At 35.9% G+C, this 20,862-nt stretch overlaps 1 protein-coding gene across 3 annotated transcripts in view; it reads right to left on the reverse strand.

Annotated features, from left to right (window-relative positions):
• The window catches only part of LOC137387152 (major facilitator superfamily domain-containing protein 12-like), a 30,049-nt gene extending 9,412 nt beyond the window's left edge, over positions 1 to 20,637 (reverse strand). The window contains exons 1-7 of one of the 3 annotated variants that reach the window (XM_068073471.1): positions 20,512 to 20,637; positions 14,658 to 14,789; positions 11,535 to 11,667; positions 8,837 to 8,933; positions 7,161 to 7,383; positions 2,994 to 3,105; positions 934 to 1,095 (exon numbers count right to left, since the gene is read on the reverse strand). In XM_068073471.1, coding sequence (XP_067929572.1) covers positions 934 to 1,095; positions 2,994 to 3,105; positions 7,161 to 7,383; positions 8,837 to 8,933; positions 11,535 to 11,667; positions 14,658 to 14,701 — 771 coding nt within the window. In that variant the 5' untranslated portion in view covers positions 14,702 to 14,789; positions 20,512 to 20,637. Of the gene's footprint in view, positions 1 to 933; positions 1,096 to 2,984; positions 3,106 to 7,160; positions 7,384 to 8,836; positions 8,934 to 11,534; positions 11,668 to 14,657; positions 14,803 to 20,511 lie in introns of all 3 variants that reach the window. The other 2 variants (XM_068073469.1, XM_068073470.1) reach the window with 2 other exon arrangements.
• Between the last annotated feature and the right edge of the window lie 225 nt (positions 20,638 to 20,862).

The raw sequence follows: 20,862 nt of genomic DNA on the forward strand, positions 1-20,862 counted from the left end.
TCTCTATATACAAACTTTGTGTCATAAAAAGTGAAATCTGAGCAATTATTTGTCGCAGAGTAATGTCTTAACGAGTGAAAACTAAAAGTAAAAATGATGAAAGAACTCAAGAATAAAATGTAAAAATAATAAAATATGATAAATTGAATTAATTTAAGCTATACCAAGTGTAAGAATGAGTTATTCTGCATATTTCTATAACTTCCTCTGTCACTAAACTAAACCTACACTTCTGTTTTCATGCCTTTAAGGTAGAGCAACGATAAATACTTCTTTTTATCGAGTGTTGATTATTAATCTAGTTTTTGCATTAAATTTAAGTCTCCATTTAATTTTTATATTGTTTTACATAATGCACCTTAATGCTACTATGTCATGAGTTAAAATAATGTCTTTTCCACTCTGGAATCAATTCAACGGAATACAATGTATGCTTAGAGGAATGTTTGCTCAAACAAACAAAAGGTTTTGACTGTACTGTTGATTGTTTTGACTACAAAAGGTTTGACTGTACTGACCAATGATGCATTTCATATTTCAGGATTTGACTGTACTGACCAATGATGTACTTTACATGTAAAGGTTTAACTGTAATGACCAATGAAATTGGGAATTCATGACTATCTTCAAAGATGGCTTCCTACTCATATTGGCTATTAATAATATATATAATAATATAATAACATAGATATATTATTACATATATTAGCTACTAATAACAAAGAGATTATTCTTTCAATTTATCCCAATTATAAAAATGATTTAATTAATGATTTAATTAAAATTTTAATAACATGAAAAAACCAACTAACTTGAACTGGTGCAAGTAGAGAGAAGCAGGCATCAAACACACCGGCAGCGCTGACATCTGTACATCAGTCGGCTGATGCAATGAGTCAAGCATCTGGGTTACAAAACATGCCCCATACTTACGGTGTAAAACTGAGCAGTTTTAAGCCAAGACAAGACTCTCATTTGTCTGCGAGTTGAATTCATCAGCTCTCTTTCATCAGTTGCCTGTATCGACTCCTTCGTACCAACATGGAAGATCAGTGAAAAAAGGGCTCCAGTCGCTATGACGATGATAGCCAGATTCTGTTAAACAAGAAGTGATGAAATGCGCATAAACTTCAAAAATGTTTTTAAAACGTGACAGAATGCAGACTGAGGTGCTGTGAGTCTTATAATAAACTATATAAAGGCTAACTAATTGGCCCATATGAATGACAGGAGTTTTCCAAGCAATTTTTAAACTAATTTCTATAAATAGGTCGGGGCTTAGTGGTCTAGTGACTTGTAAACAACAGATTGGGGTTCAATTCCCTAAAAGGGCCACTGGTGATGACAGGAATGACGTCCAACCTTAAAATGCTCTCTGCAACTGGGCATGTCTCTAGTCATCAAGGTTCCCTTGCCACTGGATTCGGACATGTCAAGCCAAGATCACAGAGCCATTGTGCAGCAATGCTCTTAAAAACAAGCGCATAGCCTCTGCTTCCAGTAAGCGAAACAGGCATCATACTCCATCCTCGAGGGATTGCTAAAACTTACGTGGATAATAGGTTGGCTACCTTGCTAACTTTAGTCTGTTACGCACAGTTAGGTATGCAATTTTGTCAAATTGATTAAAATGGGAGGCATTTTACCACGTCTCTTAATGAAATTTATGCCCTAGTGATGTCCAAGTATTCAAAAAGGAAATACAATCTTTTTTAAACTTATCAGCAGGTTTGAACTGAGTGATCCAAGTTTGTATTCCAACTTTCAGTACTTCTCTATCATACATGCAATTTGAATTATTCATATTTCTAACATTTTGTGCCTAATTTGGCAGTAGAAAGTATGTCAAGTGTTGACTAAATATTCCAAAGAGAGAAAACCTTTAATTTGTAATTAAATGAGTGAATTTATAGTGAATTATTTACACTTTTATTGTAAAATGCAAATACTTTTACTTAACAATTAAAACGTGCAACGTGCACCAATTCCGCAATGGTGATTGGCTGTCGTAGATTGTTTCAACTATATTTCCCTTTATGATAGTTGCTGCGGGACTAGCATGTAATCATTTCAGTGACCGCATTTTGCAGTGAGAATACTGTGTGGGGAACTATACTGATGTAAGAGCAAATAGGTTTGTGATAGTGTGAACATTGTTATCACAAGTTAATCACCAAAGTATTGTGGGGTTAACGCCAACATAATGCGATGTAGTGCAAACCAGCCTTTAGGTACCGTACTTTTCGGACTATTAGCAGCTACTTTTTTCTGATGATTTGAGCCATGCAGCTTATATAAGGGTGCGGATATTCTGTGGCTTTTTCTTTCATCGTTAGGATGCATTAACCAGAATCTCTGGTTAGTGTGCCTCTAAAGGTAAAAAAAAACGAAACAATGCCTAACGGTACTGTTCCGTTAGGCACTAGGTTAAAAAGCGTCGATTATTACGAAACAGTGCCATTAGGCTCTGTTTCGTAATAACCGACGCTGTTTCCGGTTTAAACCGAAACAGTGCCGTTAGGCACTGTTCGGTTTAAACCGGAAAGTTGCTGCCGCGTTAAAAAGCACTGTCCTGAGTTCTGCGGCCTATACAAAGTGCGGCCTATGCATTGTTTTATTATCGTTTTTGGAAAATAAAGCAGATGCAGCTTATATAGGTGTGCGGTTTATAGTCCGAAAAGTACGGTATATGGGATTGTCAATAACATGAAACATATTGCACGTGTAGCCCAACAAAATAGTCCATACGAAAAAAAAATCTGCTATACACTATTCACGGAGTGCTCCAACGTGAGTCAGCCTTAAGTGGCCCATGGAATAGTAATAGAATGGCCCATATTGAAATCTTCCAAAATTGAACTAATTTCACAGATACTTGGCATGAATGTTTTTGTAGCAATTTCTCAACAGTTGGCTACAAAAGCCCCCTCTCCCAATCACCTTATCAGCATTCACTTGTTTACTCTGAAAGTCAAAGGCCTCACCTGAAAAACGAGATAGTCTGCTGAAGTGAGGCTGTCAGTGGCAGCCGTGCCCAAATCTTGCGTAAGGAGAAACCAGGCTAAGAGGTAGACTGCGAGGTTGGCGATGACAGTAAATGCATACCTGAAAAGGAAATTAACCATTATTCAATGTATGAAACTGAAGAGTTGTCAAGACAGCACTTTTTACTATGGATGGTTCAAATGTGGTTCAACTACTACGAGCAGACAACTTCTTATACAGTCAAAGAAGATTATTCATGAACAAATTGATTGTTAGAACTCTGCACTGGTGTTATCTACAGGCTGTTTTCTAAATCCCTAATGTACTTCTCTATGGTACACATGAACAAGATATAGTTATAGTAGCCTATGAGCACGATTTGATACCTTTACATACCCATTAATTTGGAGTTACTCTCTTCCAAAAGCATTTTAAACTACCCAATTGACAGATTAATTACTCAATTGGAGAATTCAATAACCACACATTAATCTTCACAAAAACACCGTGAATATTGATGACGATATGACGCTACATTTTTTAATGAAACGTTGGAGGCAAATGCATATCCACTGACAACAAAGCTTCTACGACTTAGTTATCATGCTTGATGACGTATATGAACCATTGCAAAACCTACAATAACTGCTCTGCAATCGTAAAAAGTGCGCATAAGGAATATAAACACCACATGCATATTCCGTATAAGCATCTTTCAATGAGAAGGGAATAAAAAAATCCACAAATTTTTCATAGAACTTTGGCCATAGTTATGGAAGATTAGTGAAGCAGCAAATTTCCATGTTTAATTAAAATGAGGGCTCTTTAGTAGCGTTGCTAGATGTTTTTAGCAGGGTATTGCTAAATAACTTGGTTCCTTTGTACCAGTCAAGAGCATTACAAACCATATCATGAATACCATCGTTTCATCTCAACAAGTATCGCCTAGTTTAAATGAGTACAAATCCCCTGCAAAATCTAGGATAAAATTAAGCATTAGTGAGTTCCACAATTTCTTCGGTTGTTTTATCCAACTCACTGATACAGCCAATAACAATATCATAAATTACTATATTCTGTGTGAGACTAAACATCATCACTTTCCAGTGAAAAATTGACCAATAGTATAACCAATGAATGACCAATAATCTAGCCTCATCCAATACAAACTATAACCGCCCAACCCTATCAATCAAATTTTTTTACCATCAGCTGATTCAATCGATTATTTGCTAAAAATGGAATCCCACGAAATTTACACCACCCAACTCTATGGATAATATTTATACCAACTGACCCTATGGATAATATTTATACCTTCCAACCCTATAGATAATGACTACACCATCTCACCCTCTGAATAATGACTACACCTTCCCACCCTATGGATAATGACTACACCATCTCACCCTCTGGATAATGACTACACCATCTCACCCTCTGAATAATGAATACACCATCTCACCCTCTGAATAATGACTACACCTTCCCACCCTATGGATAATGACTACACCATCCAACCCTATGGATAATGACTACACCATCTCATCCTCTGGATAATGACTACACCATCTCACCCTCTGAATAATGACTACACCATCTCACCCTATGGATAATGACTACACCATCTCACCCTATGGATAATGACTACACCATCTCACCCTATGGATAATGACTACACCATCTCACCCTCTGAATAATGACTACACCATCCAACCCTATGGATAATGACTACACCATCTCACCCTCTGAATAATGACTAAACCATCCAACCCTATGGATAATGACTACACCATCTCACCCTCTGGATAATGACTACACCATCTCACCCTCAGAATAATGACTACACCATCGCACCCTATGGATAATGACTACACCATCTCACCCTCTGAATAATGACTACACCATCTCACCCTCAGAATAATGACTACACCATCGCACCCTATGGATAATGACTACACCATCTCACCCTCTGAATAATGACTACACCATCCAACCCTATGGATAATGACTACACCATCTCACCCTCTGGATAATGACTACACCATCTCACCCTCAGAATAATGACTACACCATCGCACCCTATGGATAATGACTACACCATCTCACCCTCTGAATAATGACTACACCATCCAACCCTATGGATAATGACTACACCATCTCACCCTCTGGATAATGACTACACCATCTCACCCTCAGAATAATGACTACACCATCCAACCCTCTGGATAATGACTACACCATCTCACCCTCAGAATAATGACTATACCATCGCACCCTATGGATAATGACTACACCATCTCACCCTATGGGTAATGACTACAACATCCAACCCTATGGATAATGACTACACCATCTCACCCTCTGAATAATGACTACACCATCCAACCCTATGGATAATGACTACACCATCTCACCCTCTGGATAATGACTACACCATCTCACCCTCAGAATAATGACTACACCATCCAACCCTCTGGATAATGACTACACCATCTCACCCTCAGAATAATGACTACACCATCCAACCCTATGGATAATGACTACACCATCTCACCCTCTGAATAATGACTACACCATCCAACCCTATGGATAATGACTACACCATCCCCGCCCTATGGATAACGGTTACATCCCAACAATTGAGTGCATACACCAAACGAAAAACCATACAAATAGAATTTAAGCAGTTTGCCCAGCGGCCTTTTAGACAGTACTATAGTTATGATGACCTTGAATCCTGCCTCTTGACAAATCAACTTTAGATAAGAATTTATGAGAGGCTATTTCAAATCCTTACCTCTGATAAGTGACAGCCATCACTAATACTTGTGGATTGTTTCCACTTAACAGTAATTTAACAGCCAAGAGTGGAGAGAAATATAGATATATGTGTATATATAGACATTGAGGCGAGATCAGAGTCACGTCACCAGCGGTATAAGCTAAAGGTGACTAGATAGTCTGAGACAAGTGGTCATCTGACCCGAATGATCGATACATGGGAACATCAGCCATATATAACCAGGCACTGACATGACACCATAAAATATTGATAAAAACTAGGTCAATGTGATTGTAATGATAGAAATTTGAAGATCCTGTAAAAAAAAATTGCTCAGGGGAAAAAAGTCGATCTAGTTGTTGTCGTAGCGGCGTAAAACAATAAATAAGGCGGACACACAAGTAGATAATTCTAGTAAAAAGATGATAGAATAAAATAAATCAAGGAAAAATGAAAGGGGAGAGCTTGACAGGAATCCATCCTAGGAATACAAGCTGCTGATCATGGCATAACTTTGGTGAACACATTAGTTATTACTTTGACGTCCGTCAGGGCAAACGAGACATCACGAAATCACGGAATTAAGTAACACATTGATCATGTGAGGTGAAATAGACTAACTGAAAATATTAAACAATTTGTTTCAGCAATATCAGTCCTTTGGAAGGATTTAATTTTGGTCATAAAGCATTTGATGTATGAAACCATATCACTAAAGTGCTAAAGAAGACACAGAATTAGCCAACTGATTAGCAGGCTACATTAATGAGAGTAGGTTGTGTAGGTAACCAATGAAATACACGTTTCCATTGATGCCAATGATGTGAATTAGGAATTGTGTGCACATGTTGAGTTGCCATGAGATAGGTATTTCTTTGGACATTCGTATGTTGAGAATTAATGAGGGTGCTTTGTTAAAGGTAAAGAATTTAAGGTCAGAGGTCATAGCGGCACACACCTGTTTTGTTAGAACATAATAGAAATGACTGAAATTTGGAAAATGCTTAAAATGGAATACCTTGCGCGGCATTTTCCCCACGCATCGATTTCAATCTTTGGCGAGCGTAAAAGATCTGATAAAAATTTGCGTAGATCCAAACTCGCTTGACTCGCGGGATTTTGTCATTTCGATCTTGCAGACGACGCATGTCATGAAAGCATGGTGATAGGTATAAAATGTGGACAACCAATAACATTGGTAGCTGGTAAGAGGATCACTAACAGAGGAGGTCAATAAGGTAGACATGAATTTAAGGTAATATTTGAGACAGACGTGAATGGGAGATGGCCAATGACAGGCACGAACTACAGATAACAATGAAAAATACAATAATTGGACTAGCTAATGAGAGAGTGATGAATTATGGGCAACCACTCTAACAATATATACCTGATGGAATTAAGGCCAAGTTTTTCCTGTTCGCTATTTGAGAGGGATGGAATAAGAGACAAGTGAGAGATCTGTGTACTGGCCCAACCGAACTGGAAGATGACAATGAATGGAGCGTAATATACAAGACTTGTATAGTCTTTGCCAACAACATATGTGAGTGGATCGACTCCAAGCTCTGGCGAGAAGACAAAGATAAAGCTGGCCGCCACACATATCGAACCTAAACAAACAGAGCAAATAACTTCAGCACAAACAATCTACAGAATAAACAAAATCACAGAATTTTCATGGTTTAAACCTTTTCTAGTAACTTTCAATGCAGTGAAATGTGGCAATTTATGAAGCTTTCATCATTCAAAGAAGGTTTTCTAACATCATTCACTGTGAAGAATGGAGTCCATGAAAAATTATTTGGCGAATGGAAACGGTGAACATTTAACATTTTGATTGCCATTTGTGATGTCTGGTTCGCATGATTGCAGCAAAAACCGTGATATCAAATTTTTACAATTAGTTCAAGTTTATGACAATAAGATTAGCTTGACATAATATAATAAATTCTTATCAAAAAATTTAACTTAAAAAAGCCCATGTCATTGTATAATATGACGTAAATAAACAACCAGAAAAGCGTGACAATAATTCTAAATGCGTTCATAAGTTTGCCAACTCATAGCTAGTTATACAGCTGAGATTTATAAAACTTAACTACATACAGTTTTCCAACTATATGAAAACCCTATTGAAATTAATTTTACAAAAGAATAATGACTCATACAATGGATATCTTCAAAGCGTAGAAACAGTAAATGCACAAATACTGGTACATATGCATATCTTATCTAGTCATACTTTGCAACAACATACATGTAGATCAAAGCATGAAAGGTCTTAGATCAACTATCCTATGTCATTAAATCCTCAAACTTAGGTAGTCTGTGAAAAACATACTTTCAGCGGAAACAAAATGAACCTACTCCTATTTACGTCATCTTGTTGTGTATCTAATGCTAATTGTGTATCACCACAGTTAATGTACAATTCAGCAACAGTCAGGTTAAGTCCTGCATATGAGTACATGAAAATCCTAAATGAGCCTAAATCTTCGAAAAACTCTTTACATCACCACTCGGCATCTAATGGATACGTCCTTCAAAGAGAAACAGCTATAATTTTTTCACATCTGTTACTATACATACTAACCTATCGACACAGATTATCACATAATACTTTCTGATTTATACCGACGATATGTAGTAACCATGAAAACTGAAATTCATCGATCAAATGATTAGAGAAAGGAATCAACTCATCAATCAATTGATTAGAGGAAGGAATCAACTCATCAATCAATTGATTAGAGGAAGCAATTAACTCATCAATCAATTGATTAGAGGAAGCAATCAACTCATCAAACAGGTAAATAGAGAAATAGATCAACTCATAAACAGGTGATTAGAGAAAGGACTCAACTCATCAAACAGGTAAATAGAGAAATAGATCAACTCATAAACAGGTGATTAAAGAAAGGAATCAACTCATCAAACATGTAAATAGAGAAATAGATCAACTCATAAACAGGTGATTAGAGAAAGGAATCAACTCATCAATCAATTGATTAGAGGAAAGAATCAACTCATCAAACAGATGACAAGAGGAACGAATCAACTCACCTAATAGGTGCCAGGATTTTCTTTTGCCATAACCAAAGCAGCCGTTCAACCTATCTGATTCATACCCAACAAATGGAGTAGCAAGAGCATCTGCCACCTGAAATACAAGTATGATAATATAGTAATTAAAACCACATTATAAACTCACAACAATGGCACATGTTTATTGATGCGAATGAGCACACTGAGTGTTTTAATTTAACAATCACTAGTTGTTCACCAGATACAACTACACCAACCACACATACGTAACATAGAAGATGTGCGATCAAAGACTAGGACTTTCTTATCAGGGATTGGCTCCGACCCAATCTAATGATTTTAATCTAACAACCATGTGACTGGTCACCAGGTAGGCGACTCGACTCGTGCCTTTCTTATCACCACTTGAAAACTATTAGCATCTAGAATGCATCAAATAGAATTTCAAAGAAGCTTTGCTGCCTTATAGCAAAGAGAGTTGAGTTCGTGTTCCTTTATAAGACTTTCGGAGCAAAAAGTTTGGTTTCAAGTAAATAGGAGATGCTTGTAATAAAGGGTGTGAATTGTCTGTATTTATCATTGATACAACTGCAAACCTATAGTTTTATGAATATTACACTACCTTAAAATAATTCTATAAAATTACTAGAGAAAATAAAATGATGTGGTAATAATTTGTTCCAGACACCATCAAGATTTTTAGTTAGACTGAGTGAACACTCGCATAGATGACTGTAAGAAAGATAAATTAAGTTTGCTATTGACCTGCGCTGCTGGTCGCACGCAATCATCATGAACAATTAAATATACTTCAGATCAAAACAAAGTTGTCTGCCCATGCCTATTTTCTGAGGAGTACTGATTTCGTTGACTAAATGTGAAGCGATGAAAAACCCATCATGCAAGGACTAACATTCTCATGCATATAAATTAGTGGTTCAATATGAGGAGCCATTTATTAAACAAGCACCTTTCTTACCACACGATATAAATTGTAGAACAGTACAGCAATCCAGCCAAGAAAATATAATGAATTCAGCTGCTAAAAAAATTACCTCTAAACAACAACCTGACAATTTAAAAACAAACGTTAGTCAACTCTGAATAAACCAAATAATTTTGGTCAAGTCTTTTTAAAAAAACAGCCTGATAATTTAAAAACAAGCTTCGGTTGATCCTCCATAAACTACCGGTAAAAGATTTTTGTTAAAAAACTTAAACTGACAATAGAGGCTGTAGAATATGCACAAGCTAAAATATTTGCTAGAGCCATTGAGACAGGCTTGGCTGATATCCTATCTCTGAGGCAAAGCATCTGCAGCAATAATCTACTCATTTGTAAGAAGATAGTGGCTGACGCAATCATGGAGGCGTGACTACATGAATCAAGTGTATAGTGGTGAGCGCTCCAGTCAATGACCTTGAGAGGCACGAGCTATCACCAGCAGAACTGAAGAAGAGCATGCCATTCATTCTTATGTTGGGATGATTCACTGATTGAGAAACAATTTGAAAACTAAATGAATTGATCGCAATTAACCCCTCCTGTGACCTTACTGATTTTCATAGTAATGCATGCAGCAGCGTGTGAGAACTGCTGTGTATTATTAGATCACCAGAGAATCGCTGACCATGAAAATATCATGCAAAAAACTGTTGAGTGATTTACAAGAGCAGTGAATAGGATTTTGGGACAGACTACTTGAGTTGAATTTGAAGTTGTTCACTCATATGATCTTTATTATTGAGCAATAGTGCTATCTTTTGCAGCGTCATAAAATGAGAGGCCTCTTTATGATTACCTAATATCACTAGCTGTTAATACTGATTAGGTAAATGTGGAAACAGCTAAAACTGTGGGTTCCCTTTTATTTCTTAACGAAGCGACATTACACTAGAAATCAAATTGCCTTTCATTTTAAACTAGTACCCTTGTAGTCCGGTGTGGTGTGAGAGATAGTCAGGTGTACTGATAAAGCATAGATAATCAGTGTGTTTACAACTATTAGACAATTCCAGAATGCGAAGAATTAGCGCAGGTTTCCATGCCGACTGTTGTGATTTCAAATCCCGTACAATGCAATCATTTTTGTAATATAAAACCATGTTATCAGACAGACACTGTTCTTATTACAACACAGACTGCACAACTTTCACAGGGTATAAACATGTTTATACCATTTATACTGTTTCACAGGGTATAAAGGTACAAGCCAACTACGGCTGTACACATTGGCATTACAGTGTGCGTCGGTATTTGTTAGATTTTAAGCTTCTTTCCCTTCAAGCAATTAGCGAGCTGTTACAAAAATTTTAATATGTATTTAGGAGACTAGTTCAATTCATCGAAAAACTCCAGCTCAAAACGATCGTTATGTTGTGGATACAAAAGATGCTGTTAAGTGAGAGTTGGAACATATTCCAGACTGACTGGGTTAAACATGTAAAATATGGATCAGTATGCTTTAGCTGATTGTCTGGAAGTCTGAATAACCTTGGCTGTTATTCCAGTACTACTACTAGTACACTACCACTAGTAGGCCTACACAACTACTAGTAGTACACAACTACTAGTAGTTGTGTACTACTAGTAGTACACAACTACTAGTAGTACACTCCTAACATGTTGCAATAAACTTGTTCAAGGTTAGAAACTTGCTTACTCACCGAATTCATTTTTGATACAAACTAATATATTGATAACTGATAATCAGACCTGGCCAAGGAGGAGGAGATTTCCAGCAAGGATATTATCCATGCCAAGAACCTGGTGGTAGAAGATGAGCAGATAAGTGAACCACATGGAAGCACAAAGGTCGTTGAGTACATGGCCAACTCCATATGAGAATCTGTAGAGCAACAGGAATCAAGGCTTATAAAGCAACAGTATCCTAGTAGTAAACACTTTAACCAGAGTGTTTTTCTTTGACTGTTCATTAGCCTTAGACCTTTCACCGTTGATAGTGTAGCCTACTTGAAAATGAAATTGAACAAAACTTTAGTAAACTTTATCAGCAAATATTAACACCTTTCTATCATTTGGGATTGTTTTTGACGTTTGAGACGATCCGACTGCCAGAATGTTTCAAGGTTGCAATCCAAAAAACTTGATCATGGTTAAAAAGCGGCCATATCATAGTCAAACCTACAATTCCATAGATGATATGAAGGGTTTTTAGACTGAGGGTGAGCGTAACTGTCTGGAATAACTCTCGTATTTAAATTGAAAGTCCCAACATGCTTGGAGTTGATCAACCAGGAATCTCTAACCCTTTGGTAGTTCATCAGACAGTTCTTGCATGGCTCAACAACTACCGCTACTCTGTATACATCAACACCTACCACTACTCTGTATACATTAACAACCACCACTACTCCGTATACAATATATACTGATTCCTGTTCGTTTCCTCTCGGTGTTTAATAACATTTTGTGTGGACCATGCTTTCAAAAAGCTAATTTTAATTATTCCTTAAAAGCTTTTTATGTGTTTGAACAGTTTTCTAAGACATTCATTAACTAAAGCGTTACCGATGAAAGCATGAAGTACCTTCTGCAAAAGGAAAATTCGTTGATTTACTTTTAAAACAAAAATAAAATGCTACAATGTGGTGTTAAAACTCTTAGGGAGATGCCTCCTCGGTTAACACGACTGAAAGGATATGACATATCGTAGCAAACATTTCAGCGTATCATTGCTCTGGAGGTGATTGTAACAATTGAAAGTAGATATGGTCAATTAGACAGTCAACCATCTGTAAAGCACAAAAATATTTATTTCCTTCAAGTTTTAAGCTTGGGAACTGCCAAGGGAACTGATTTCCCCTGAACATGCGCTCGCGCAAACACGACTGAATAGTTTCGCTTTGCTTTTTCACAATTCCGGTTTACATGCGAATATAAAAATTTTGGTCAATTTGTGCGAAATGCGTTCTAAACCTAATTCCTAGGTTTGAAGTCAATTGGCCTATTACTTCTTGAGATATTGCCAAAATACAAAGGGTACTTTTTAGCGATCGAGAAATACCAAATAGCTGTTGACAGAACATTAGTATCAAATGACACAGTGATTGAAATTCTTTGTACCGAAGTGTAAAAAACAAACAAAACTTGAAAGCTTCTCCCCAGCAAAGACAGCTTCACACTAAAACTATTTGTTTCTCTATTCATAACAAATATACAAACTATATCAGACTCGGTGTACTGCAATCATGGTTTCTTCAGCTATCACTAAAACATTCCTTCTTTGAAAAAATATAGAAAAGAGCTATTTACTCTATTTTATTACTGTTTATTTCATTGAGTTCTACAAACTCGGGAGCTTCAATATTATATTCAGTTTAAAAAGAATTGAACTATTTTAATTGGTTTCACAGTCACTGGAAAGATGTTAATACTCTCTAAGAACAGGAGACCTGTTTTTATATACAACACTAGCTGTTCTACCCGGCGTTGCCCGGGTAATGAAAAAGTCATTGGAGATAAAATTGACTTGTATTTAACATATAACAACATTTGCCATTTTAACTACAGATCATGAGAAAAGTGTTTTCTGTAGTTGAAATACATTAAGAGAGAAAATAAAAGCAACTGTAAAGGTTTTCAACTTTGTCAAACAACTGTAACTTTCACACATCATATCATGAGGGAAAGGTTTTGTGCAGGACAACTAAATTAAAAATAAATAAAACGACTGTAAAAATTTTCAAAGAACTGCAAGTTTAAAACTTCATAACTTGAAAGAAGTGGTTCGTTAAAATATACTTGAAGGAAAATAAAAATGTAAAGGTGTTTAAATGTAAATGTGAACTCATTAGGAAGTAATGACTAAATATAGTCTATTTCGCTACGATTACAATAGAAAATTATTTGGTATACAATTATACGATTTCAGTTCGTTGCAGTGTTGGCATGCAAAAATTGGCATGCAAAAATATCGTTGGTTATAGACGTACATAGAGTGGTAGAGAAACCCAGTCATTATCTGATGCAATCACCTTCTGGTAAAAATCATCATCATTAAAAATAGTACCAAAATACTATGTTAACCTTGGTAACTATAGGAACCTACAATGACTTTAGTGCATTTTGTCATTACGATTTGCAAGATAGAACATTACAATGTGCTATACATGTGAAGAGTTCTTACATTTGAGACAGACGTGCCACCTAAACGCTGAATTTAACTTAAATAAATTTAGTTTACTAAACACATACTTGAAGGAATTTTTAGTATGTATTTTACTGAACTTCAAACTTTTAAAATAAATTTGGTCATTTACGTTAGTGAATCGTGTTTATTATAACGGTTACCAGATATACCGGATATGGATAACTCGCCGTGGCGAGTTCAGTGACGTGTATTTTTAATAACATATCTAATCGGTAAACTAAAAGCCAAATTTCAAGTTCGAGATGAATTATGGTTAATTACATGGACCGAACAAATTTGGACTAACGAAAAAATATGAAGAATCATTGCGTTGCGTAAACTTAGATCCCAAAATATTTCTAAACAATGGCATTGCAACGGGTGGGCGGCAGACTAAAATAATTAACATGCACTCGGGGTATATATGAAAACTTCACTGATCAATATGCAGTTCTAATCCATCACAACACGGTATTTTAATATCATAATTTTAATAGCTATAGCTGGACGATCAAAACGACGAATACACATACGACTTTGAGAAATATATATACAGATTAGCCTTGAAAGTGTTAATATTATGTGGTTTGTTATCCATCAATGGTCAATGAAACTTGAACTTTGAGTTCTGAGGTTCTCTCTGTCATTAGTCAGCAGCTGATTCAGTAGCACGTGTGGTGACTCACTTGCGCACTAAAGGCAGCCTGCTGACAGAGCCTTCTGAAGGCATGGCAGTAATGAATAAGCAATGTGGAGACCAGCAGGAAAGATCTTCCAAGCCTTGTCAAGATTGAAGGTTCACTCGTGAAAGCATGGGCCTGCAAAACAAACCTATAAAGTACAAAACAAACTATTTTATTACAGAAAAAACACAGCTATAGAAACGCACAAAAGTCCTTGTTTCCATAGTCATAAAAGTAGGTCAAACTAAACCAGTTAAACTATACATGTACTTCAATAAACGAGTGCTATGTGGTGATGTAAGCAGACTAAGTCATGGCAGTATACTGTAGTGAAGCGCATATATTAACAATACAACTGCCGAATGAATACCATCTTTGACCGCATCAGTATACATTTACATATGTATATGTAAATGTATATGTAAATGTATACAGTATATATATATATATATACTGGCTATATACCGTATCTATGTATATATCTACCTGTGTATATATACAATATGTATATATACGATATGTATGCAATATATACTACACATACACATGTGTATATACATGTGTAGTAGAAATATAAGTAGTATATATATACTACACATTTTTACTATTCTAGATATATATATATATATAGAATAGTAGAAATTTGATATATTTAGATAGAAATATATATATCAAATTCTTATATGCAATTTCTTATATATATAGATATTATGTACATGTATATATAAGAGGGATAGATTAGAAAAATCATGATATGACATTCATGTGACCTTCAGAGGCTACATATGAGCTTGGCAAAGAAACACTCTTCAGTAGAGCAAAAAACTATATTGAGAAGATTTGAATTATTTTGCAAACAAGTGCTCGTTAATGTTGAATATACAAAGCAGAAGTATGCTGTTTACTAATATTTTTACAAATAGATGCTATTGTTACATGAACCACTCGAGAAGTACCTGAATTGTTTGTCAGTTGGTGTTTGGCACTGGTCAGCTTCAGCCAACACAGGCCCAGCATTTGAGAGAGCATCTTTTTCTCTTCATGTTACAAAGCAGCTTTGTCCCACAAATCCTTTTAGCACCAATTTTTAAACACAAAAGGAACCACTAAGGTTGATGACGATAACGAATAAAACGGACTGACACTAGAGCTTTTTCCAAGCAAGGTCAACAGACTTTAGACTAATGTAGCAAAGAAGCAATCGTGGTTGGATGCCCTTCCTAACATGGTCAATGGTCTTCGTGTGACTCTAACCACAACCTACTGGTCACAAGTCAGCACACGAACAACTGAACCACGGCTGTTCCTTAATACAATGTCAGACGTCTTCATAATAAGACTATTTAAGACTTGAAATTTAAAAATTACTCAAGCTATCTAAAACATTCCTAATCGTGGCCAGAGAGCCATAAGATGATGATCCCAAAGCAATGAAGTTTAAGCTAAGACAACCTTCAAAAATGCTATTTTGCCTGATAAGGGTTTGGCAATACTGCATGATCTTACCACCCGATAGACTTTACTACTCCTACGCTTTGCTTACTTCCTATTATTAATAACAATGCCAATATTAAACGCTATTTAAATGATGAGAAAGATACACTCCCACACGGGCAGCATAACAAGATATTGATAAGTACTGCCACATACTGCCACATACACGCATACAAGTTTGCGTGTATGTGGCAGATGGTTTTGAGGCTAGAGTTTTGGCGGCTACACTGGCTGGGGCGGAAGCGGTGTTCGCGTCGGTGCATTCTTCGGGGCGCCGGATTTTCTCGGTGTTGGCAGTCTACAGGGCGCCCTCGGGCGCTCTGCCGTCTTTTCTGGAGGATCTCGGAGCTTTGATCCCCACATTACCACCGGACACAATAATTGTAGGTGACATTAATATCGATCTCGGTCCCGAAAATATTCTTGACATAAACTCATTCAATTATGAAAACTTGTTAACATCATATGGTTTTTGCAACACAATTTTAACTGCGACAAGACTAGGTAGTACCAAAAATAGCCTTATAGACCACATAGCAACTAACCGGGTTGACTCTAACATAAACTCTGCAACAATAGATTTTAATATTTCTGACCATCAACCAGTTTTTGCATCAATTGAGTTTAAAATCAAAATTCCCAAGCGTTCAAATTTACCCATTTTCATTATTGACTATGATCAGCTAGCAATCAAGCTTGCTGAACAAGATTGGCGGGCGATAATGGATTGCTCTGATGTTAACAAAAGCTTTGAATCCTTTTCTTTGTCGTTCCAAAATTTAATAAAAATAGCTGGGAAGAAAAAATTAATTTCCACAAATCAGAAAAAGCTCAACTTTTTAAAACCTTGGATGAATCACCATCTACTTAAACAGATAAATAAGCGAAGAAAATTGCACATTAAATGCAAAAAAGAACCTTTCAATACTTCGCTCCACACCTCTTACCACAGTTTCAGAAATTTAGTCACAAATGAAATTAAAACTGCGAAGACTAAATTCTATAAAAAAGAATTTGATAAATGTAAAAATAATCAAAACGAAAAGTGGAAATTCATAAACAGATTGTTAAATAGAGACTCTAAAAATTCAGATAGCCCAACGAGCATAAACAAAGATGGAAAACTCCTAACAGACTCGCAAGATATAGCTGAGACCTTAAATGATCATTTCGTAAATGTTGGTAATAAACTGGCCAATGAGTTGCCACTTTCCGATATTCACTTTTCTAAATTTATGGACAACTGTGTAAATGATATTGATTTTAGCTTCCAGATAATTGACCCCTACCAAACACTGCAAATAATTGATTCTTTCAGTCTTCCTAAAGCAACCGGCTATGATAGGATTTCTCTCCGTGCAATAAAAGAAAATAAACTAGTCCTAATTCCAGTTTTAACACATCTTATAAATCTTGTTATACAACAATCTAATTTCCCAAATTGTTTAAAAATAGCTCGCGTGACTCCATTATTTAAAAAAGGAAATAGAACAGATCCATCTAATTACCGGCCCATTTCCATTCTTCCTGCTTTATCAAAAATTTTAGAGAAATGTTTGTCTTTGCAAATACGGGATTTTTTAGAAACCAATAACATCTTGTCGCCTAAACAATTTGGTTTTAGAAAAGGTAAAAGCACCACTACAGCAATAAACAGTCTAATGGAATTTTTATATACTAATTTAGATCAAAGTAATATAACTCAGGGCGTATTTTTGGATTTTTCAAAGGCATTCGATACGATTAATCACAAAATTTTAATTGACAAACTTTTTTACTACAATTTTAGTGTAAAGTCTTCCTCTCTTATTCAAAGTTATCTCCAAAATAGATTTCAATTTACCAAAACAGATACTGATTGTTCGCAAATGAGGGCAATTACGATTGGTGTCCCACAAGGATCAATTTTAGGACCCCTCTTATTTTTAATTTTTATAAATGACTTAGTAAATGCTGCACCTGCTTTGGATTGTATTTTATTCGCAGATGACACCAATATATTTTCAACAGATAATTCTAAACTCCAAGAGGAATTAAATATTATTAATGAATGGTGCCTATCAAACAGACTCATTTTAAACAACAGTAAAACATTTCAAGTAGTTTTCAAAAATCCGTCTAAAAACACTCAAAATTATAATCTAAGCCTTTCTTTAAACAATTCTCAACTACAAATCAAAGATTCGACTCAATTTTTAGGTATCACGTTAGACAACAACTTGACTTTTAAAAAACACATCCAAAGTCTCATAAAAAAACTTAATTACATATTACTAATATTACGTTTCATTCGCCCCTACCTAGACAAATCAACCATGATCAATTTGTACTACAGTTTTTTCTATTCTCTTTTAATTTATGGAATCGAGTTTTGGGGCCACGGCAACAAAACTGATTTAAACAAACTTTTAATCATGCAAAAAAAGGCAATCAGAATAATACTCAATTTTAAACCAAATCAAACAGTTTCCAAAAATTTTAAAATTTTAAAAATAATGCCAATTGAAATTTTATTCCAGTATCGCCTGCTAATGTTTTTAACAAATTCTTTCCCCATGGAAGAGTTGCAAGATTTTATGATAGATCATTGTCAAGATACCCGTTTAAAAAGTAAAAATCAATTAAAGTTGAAAAAGTGTTTGTCTTCTAAGGGACAGAGATCGATATTTTTTAGTGCAATGAAATTATATAATAAATTTTTGAGTGATTGTGCGGGCTCTGCTCCGGGTCAGCTGAAGGCGAAGTTGGTAGAGCGCCTGTGGGCGTCCTGGGACTGTCCTTCCTGACTCTGGTGCTCCGGAGTGTGCGCTTATCGCTGATTCTGTTTCTTTTCCTACTGCTTGCTGGGGCTGCCTTGACTCTAGCCTCTGGCTATCTGGCATGTCCTATTGCTACTCTGTGTATTTTTTTACTCATATTGTCATGTTATTATTACGCAATAAAAATCAAATCAAATCAAATCAAAATCAAATTGATAACAAACAGGACTGCCTTTCCTTTATAAGAGATGCTTATTGTAAGACTCAAATCTCTAGATTATGGTCACTTGGGAAACAGTCCCAACATCGACAAGTCCGAACCTAGACAAGTCCCAATCTCGACAGAGGTTGGTCCGAATCTCGATAAAGGTTGGTCCGAACATCGACAAAGGCTGATGCAGTTTTACGATAATTTAATCTTCAACAAATAATAAATGTATTTTTGCAGTTCTATCCTCACTTCAAAAAATAAAAAATCAAAGCTACTCACTGAAGTTTAGATTTCAAATAAAACATTTTGCTAGCATAACAGTCAACCATATTTATGATTGTTACTTGTTTTAGCATTCGTTCTATATTTAGGTTGGGCAATATATTGTTAGGCCTACATAAGCTGGGGAGTGCTGCATCAAATGGATCACAAGATATTTTTGCGCAAATAAATCTTTTACATATAAATCGCTCATTTACTATGAAAATAGTAGATGGTAAAATAGTAAAACTGCTGTCGAGATTGGGCCAACCGTTGTCGATATGATATACAAACTCGTCGAGTTTCAAACCAGTCGAGGTTCGGACTATAAACCTGGTCACTCTCTATGAGAATCATGTGTACAGAGTAGCCTAAACTGTGTCTGTGACGATTGTCAACTTATATGTGCCAAGTTCAATGTTTTCTATGTTTCAGTGTTTTGAATTGTGAGGAACATTATGCTGTCAACCTGTTTAAAATATTGTGGGAATCATGGTAATAACTAGTAGTAATATGTGTTACCATGGTTTTAGCGGTCCACCAATTACACAGTTGTGTGGTTGATCAATTAAAAAAGACAGAGTGACTATAATGCTTCACTATCATGGTATGTGACCAGTCTATATCGGCGGCTCGAAATTTTTAGAGCGAGTAATAATGCTTTTGAGCATAGAATCTTTTGCAAACAGTACAATTTTTATTGCTAAATACACCTTTGTCTATATGCTGATAAAGACTGGTCTAAAGCGGTATGGTACCTACATCTAGGCCTAAATAAAAAAAATCTTTTTTTGAAAGAATGCTACTCCACAATACACGGCTACCACAACATTTTACCCTCTATAGCTACTTAGTGAAGGTGGTTTTGAGCCACAAAGCATCAGTTATTGTGAAAAGCCTCTTTTTAATGCTTTGGAAATGCAATAAACGTCCGAAGTGTAAAACCTATAGGTGAAAACTCTGAAATGTAATGTAATCAAAAACTCTGCGCGTAGGGCTGTTGGAAGTGTGCTACGATGATATTAGAAAACGTTTCTATTTGCGTACAACGCACTGTTATAGATATTTTAACATTAATTTTCAAGTGAACAGGCAGTAAAAAGAATAAATTTTGTTACGTATAATCCCTTACCTTTTTCACAAAATCTCAACTCAAGAACATATGCTCTATCGTCTTAATCCCAAAACTTAAATTCATGAAATGATAACACACAAACGGCTTCTTAACAGATATTAGGTATTGCTCAATATGTTCATGGCGTGTCACATGTAATAAGCAAGTTCTAGGCAGAGCTTGTCGTAAGTGGGAACGGGGGAGGGTCTCTTCCGCTACACGTATGTTATTGGTGTTTAGGTTGTCAGTACACAAAAAAATTTCCGTCGAAGTGCCTTGTTTGCCGAATTGTCGCAAATGCTAACTGACGAACTAAAGAATCTTATGCAAGACTGCCAGTAGAGAAACAACCTCGTCGAACAAATTGGC

Source organism: Watersipora subatra, chromosome 2, assembly GCF_963576615.1.
Source record: "Watersipora subatra chromosome 2, tzWatSuba1.1, whole genome shotgun sequence".
Classification (NCBI taxonomy): domain Eukaryota; kingdom Metazoa; phylum Bryozoa; class Gymnolaemata; order Cheilostomatida; family Watersiporidae; genus Watersipora; species Watersipora subatra.